Source organism: Lithobates pipiens, unplaced genomic scaffold (genome assembly GCF_037356315.1).
Source record: "Lithobates pipiens isolate NorthernLeopardFrog02 unplaced genomic scaffold, aLitPip1_a1.2 Scaffold_22, whole genome shotgun sequence".
In the NCBI taxonomy this organism is placed as follows: domain Eukaryota; kingdom Metazoa; phylum Chordata; class Amphibia; order Anura; family Ranidae; genus Lithobates; species Lithobates pipiens.
Window position 1 is genome coordinate 181,322,923 of NW_027507784.1, and position 6,000 is coordinate 181,328,922.

Below are 6,000 nucleotides of genomic sequence, written 5' to 3' on the forward strand. Positions count from 1 at the left end.
TGACCGGGCTACTGATGTCTGTGTCACAGTATTCCGAGGCCAGTAGCTACCCTGTACTGATCAGGAGTAGATCTACAATGGAATGTCTCCCAGCTCTTCAGGACTGGTAAGTACAGCTCTGAGGGGGCTGAGCACCTGGGCATTCCCTGAGAGGTCGATTCAGGGGCCCCCACCTCCCTATCCTCTCTCCCCTGTCCCTCTCTCCCCCCCCTGCATGTGGATGCTGAGTTTTGTGTGTGTGTGTGTGTGTGTGCCTATATAGGGGCTCTCACCTGACATGGGGGGGGCTGGCTGAATGGCGGTGGTCCTGGGACCTGTATGGTATGCCCCTGGAAGGTGCCCGTGAGGGTCTGCTGGGAATGGTGCAGCGCTGTGGCTTTGCATGTTTTTTTTTATATCTACCTAATGGCGATGTGTGACATTTTAGGTGTGGGCAGAGCAGGCTGACTGTCTGGGCTTCAGTGGCCATTTTCTATGCGATTCCTATTCAAGGCACTGGCAACCATTTTCTGGAAGCCTGAACATATTTCAGTGTTCCCTGACCGCAGCATGGCTCATGTGCTCTCACAGCCTATTTTTCCCTGTTTCACATCTGTGTACTGGATGCTGAGCGGCCAATTTATGGAAGCCTGAGCATTTTTTCTGATCGTTTTAGCGATCGTTCCAGCGGTTATCACCAACTCAGTTTTTGGATTCCTCTGCACCTGGGCGCACTCAGGGACTACAGACACCACTTGTGGACAGAGCAGAACTCCCCAGGGTGGTGAGTCCAGTGGGAATGAGCCCCTCAGTCAGCGGCAGCAGGGAGTTAGGGACTGTCACTGTCCTAAGTCCCCTTCGGGTGCCAGACAGGATAGGGTCAGCATGGCTCAGAAACTAGTGTTTCTTCCCCCCCCAAAGTCCAGGCAATGGCAACCGGGTCACCTGCAGACTGCAAAGTGCCCATGGACACCCTGGTGGCGGTCCTCAACTTTCATTGCTAGATGGAGGCGGTGCGTGGGTAGATGGGTGCAATAAGGTGGCCCCTGTTCCCCCATCCTCTGGGGAGAGCTCTGACACAGACTCGGGCTCTGCTAAGGCTGGTGACCCCTGCTCCGTCTTGTCAGGTGACACTGACCAGGACAGTGAGGATGAGTCCCCGTCCGGGTCCGTGCGCGACAAAGCGCTTGTTGGAGCACTTATCACAGCTATGCATGATACCCTGAAGATTCAGGAGCCAGCAGGTCCCCCTGCTGATGTATCGGTCCCTTTTGGGTCCCGCAAGCCAGCATGTTCACCTATGGTGTTCCCGTATCTGACTTATTTGCAAGTTCACTTACAGGGAAGTGGGGTCGCATGTAACGGACCTTTTTGGTCCCCAGACACATGGCGGTGTGTTCACTTGTGAGAAGGCTTTCCTCAAAAAGCTGTCGGCTCCTCCGGTCGTGGACCTCCATTACCCATGTTAAATAAGTAACCATGATCCCGGTAGTAGGAACCCTTGCATTTAAGGATCCCGCGGACAGGAAGGCCGAGGCAGTGGCTCGTTCCTTGTTTACGGTTGTGGGGTCCGCTGTGCGACCAGTACTGGCATCCGCACTTGTGTCACAGACACTGACTGAGCGGGCAAAACTTTTGCACTGCAAATTGGGAGAGCAACAGGCTTCTGTCTGCGCGATATTAGCAGACCAACTAGTGCAAAGCCTTAAGTACGTTGTGACGTGACCCTGAATACCCTCCCTGTACATCTAAGGCTTCAGTGTCCGGTGTGGTGCTGAGGCGCCTGATTTGGCTAATATGCTGGTCTGTTGACCAGGCATCTAAAAAAGCCCTGACTGATCTTCTCCTTGGCGACCGGCTCTTTGGAGCCTCTTTGGATGGCATTAGTAAAAATTCCACCGGTGGTAGAGTACACTACTCCCACAGGCCAGGAAGGCTAAGGAGCCACGCCGTAGGCAAGGGCCCCTTTTTCCGTTCACTAATGGCTTTTCAGTCCGCCTGGAGCTTCGGTATAACGTCCCCAGCCTGACAGGATGACCTAGGATGGACAAAAACGTCCCTGGAACCGCAAGCCCAACAAGCCTGCGAGTATAAGTGCTACCACATGAAGGTTTGTCCCCACCCATGTCTCGGGTGGGGGGTCGCCTTCGGGAGTTTGCAGCCCAGTGGTCCCCTTGGTTTTCGACCAATGGACCTGCGATCCGATTTCCTTAGGCTACAAGATAGTTTCTCTCTTGGTCGCCAAACAGATTCTTCCTCTCCAGCATACCCGTATGCCCGGCTCGCCTGGAGGCCTTGTGGGCAGTAAGGGACCTGCTGAGTCGCAGGGTGGTTGTACCGGTTTCCGGAATCGGATGTTTCCAGGACTTCTACTCAAATATGCTTGTAGTTCCCAAGAAGGAAGGGGTTCAGAATGGAATCAGTTCGCCCAGTAGTTGCACTCAATCAAGGGTATTCCCTGGTGCCCTTGGACTTCCAGGATGCGTACCTGCACATACCCATATGCCTGTGACAGCAGAAGTTTCTGCGATTTGCAGTCAGGGAAGCCCACTACCAGTTTGTGGCTCTCCCTTTTGGCATCAGCCCCCCCCCCCCCCCCCCCGAGTCTACCAAGGTTTTGGCTCCGGTTTTGACTTTGCTACAGCAACGCGGGGTTGCGATCCTGCGATATCTAGATGATCTCCACGCGAGTAGCTCAGCCGCGACACAGGAGGTCACTCACATACTTCGGTGGGCAGAGCGACATGTACTGGTTTTGTCAGCCATTTACATTCCCGGAGTGGAGAACTGGCAGGCGGATTGTCTGAGTCGCCAGATGCTGGACCCAGGAGAATAGGCGTTGCATCCGGAGATATTCAGGTTACTGTGCCTGAGGGGGGTACGCCAGACGTGGATCTTCTGGCCCCTGTCTCAATCAGAGGGTACCAAGATTCGTGTCCAGGACAAGAGATCCATGGGCAGACGCGTCAGACGCGCTGGTGGCTCCGTGGGATCAGTACCAGCTGATCTATGCTTTTCCTCCACTAAAGCTGTTACCACATCTGATTCGCAGAGTGGAAGCCGAGGGGATCCCAGTAATACTGGTGGTCCCAGATTGGACTCGGCGTCCCTGGTACGCAGACCTGGTGGTAGATGCTCTTTAGCGACTGCCATTCTGAGAGGACCTTCTGTCTCAAGGTCCAATTCTCCATCCTGCTTTACCGTCACCGACTTTAACGGCACGGCTATTGAAAGCCAGGTGTTGAGGAACCGGGGTCTGTCGGACTCGGTGATCCCAACTATGTTGAGAGCACGGAAACTTTTCTTCTCGGAAGATATATCATCGTTCCTGGATGGCCTACATCTCCATGTGTGCAGAGAAAGTTTGGCATCCACGCTTTTTTTTTTTTTTTTCCCCCATATCCAGGATCCTGCTGTTTTTTTCAAGCAAGGAGTAGACCAGAAAATGGCATTAAGCACTATTAAGGGGCAAAAATTTGGCTGTCTTTTTTTTTTTTTTTGTCCAGCGACCCCTGGCGTCTCGTTCATAGTGAGTACCTTTGTTCAGGGGGTTCGTCATGTAGTCCCTCCGGTGCGTCCACCGTTACCCCCATGGGATAACCTGGTGTTATCGGCGCGCCAAGACCCGCTGCTTGAAAATATCAGGGAGTTTCCCCTGTTGACTCTTTCCCAAATAGTCGTCTTGTGGCCCTCGCCTCGGCCAGGAGGGTTTTGGAACTGGCAGCCTTGTCTTGCAAGTCGCCTTATTTGGTTATCCATAAGGATAAGGTGGTGTTGCGTTCGCAACCTTCCTTTCTACCGAAGGTGGTCTCGGCTTTTCACATTAATGAGGACATTGTGTTACCATCTCTGTCCTAGGCCGAAACACCCTAAGGAGGTGAACTTTCACGCTCTGGACGTGGTTTGGGCTCTGAAAGTGTATTTGTCTACCACTGCACCCTTTCGGAAGTCAGACTCTATGTTTGTCTCGGTAGCTGGTCCCAAGAAAGGCATGGTGGCCTCATCAGCCACCATTTCCAGGTGGATCACAGATTGTAGTACAAACCTATGCCTTAAAGGGGCAGGTGCCCCTCTTTCCGGTCACGGCCCACTCCACAAGGGCAATCGGAATGTCTTGGACCTTCCAGCACCAAGCGTTTGTCGCTCAGGTGTGTAAGATGGCGACCTGGTCGTCTGTCCACACGTTTACCAAGTTCTACAAGGTAGACGTCAGTGCATCGGCTGATGCCTGTTTGGCTGCAAAGTTTTTGCAGGTGGCCGTATAGTTGCAATTGAATATATGCAATATTTTTTTTTTCTTTTTTTTTTTTTTTCTGGTTTTTCGATAAAAACACAGTACCTTTTTTAAGAATGCACTGTTGCATTACTTCCGCGCGTGTTTTTTGTGCGGTTGTGGGTAGTCACACCTGTTGAGGGTACCCTGATTTTGTGATGGAGGTTTCCACGCACTATTCTTTTGTGGGTACAGTTTTACTAGTTCCCACTTGCCATGGTGGATGAGGTTTTTATGCTGTTTTTCCCACTCCTCATTTGCCACTGTTTGGGGATGTCCCAATGGTCTAAGAGAGGAGCTGTCGGTCGGTGAATATAAGAGAAAATAGGATTTTTTTTGTACTCGCCGTAAAATCCTTTTCTCTGTAATTTACGGACCAACACAGCACCTGCCCCTCCTTTTATCTTTACGTTATACTGTTAGTTGACGTACTGATTACTGCAAGGCAGGGTGGAGGGTTGATACCTAGGGGACCGCCCCCTGGGCGGAACTCAAAGTTCTGAGTGTTGTGTTACAACTTTGCTTGGTGTCTTTTTTAAAGGGAAATGTATACAACCCAATGGTCTAAGAGGGGAGCTGTGTCGGTCGGTGAAGTACAGAGAAAAGTATTTTACGATGAGTACAAAAAATCCTATTTTTTAATAAAGGTGGGAGGGTTATAATCAATTTAAGATGCCATAGAGACGAAGATGCATAGATGCTTGGAACCCTATAAAATTTTGTTATTCGTGTTAATGCTATGTAATAAAACCGTGTGATTGGTTTCCACGGTCGACTTTAACTAATATGATTTTTAACACCCTGTGCTCAAGCTTACCTTTGTGAAATGCTGAGGCAATTGACCTAGACAATTACCAACTTAGAGTAAGCACTGGTCACTAGGGCTTGAACCCATATGAATGAATGATCCATTAGAAATTACGGACACATCTACCACCATCTTGGTAAACCCATCATTGGGTCTAAACTGTTAACTTTGCTTTACAGGTTGGAGTTAAGTAGTTGAATTGCCATTATATATTGTGGTTGGGACTGATGGTTTTACATAGACCTTAAGTTAACATTTTCTGTTTTTTTTGTTTTTTGTTTTGTTTTTTAAGGGCCTTTTCCATCCTGCAAGAAAAGTCAGGGATGTTTACTGGAAAATCTACAACTCAATATACATTGGGTCACAAGATGCTTTGATTGCCCATTATCCCCGTATCTACAATGATGAGAAGAACACTTATATTCGTTATGAGCTTGACTACATCTTGTAAAATGTTCTTCCTGTGTTGTTTTTTTTTTATTTTTTTATTTTTTTTTGTTTAATTTCTGCTGTCTTTTGTATCATCCTTGCTGGCTGGTCTTAGTGCTCACCTATGAAAATGTTCTATAGCATGTATTTAGGCAAGGCTGCTTAAGGCATAGCTATCACAAGTAGATGTGGCCAACAAAAGCTGAAATTTCTTTATATAAGCCAGGTCTGTTTTAGACATCATTTCTAGTTTTACAATGCGTACCTGAGGAAATAAACATTTTATGTGTAAATTACCTGCTACTCTTTTTATTTAGACTTTAAATGGCTTGTACATTTCTGCAGTGTACCATTTTGGGTCATGGAAGGCTCAGAGTTGGGGAAATATTAAAGATGAAAGCATTCTGATGCCTTTGGAGTACAGGACTATATGTCAAGCTATTAAGCAATTGGCCCATTTGCACTGACAGAATAATGTTTAGTCACCCAGGTGTAAAAGAAACCCACTTTT

At 48.8% G+C, this 6,000-nt stretch overlaps 1 protein-coding gene across 2 annotated transcripts in view; it reads left to right on the forward strand.

The window, feature by feature from the left end:
- The window catches only part of SF3B1 (splicing factor 3b subunit 1), a 107,037-nt gene extending 101,252 nt beyond the window's left edge, over positions 1–5,785 (forward strand). For both annotated transcript variants that reach the window (XM_077448705.1, XM_077448706.1), the window contains one exon: positions 5,353–5,785. In XM_077448705.1, coding sequence (XP_077304831.1) covers positions 5,353–5,511 — 159 coding nt within the window. In that variant the 3' untranslated portion in view covers positions 5,512–5,785. The remainder of the gene's footprint in view (positions 1–5,352) is intronic.
- The last annotated feature ends 215 nt before the right edge of the window (positions 5,786–6,000 follow it).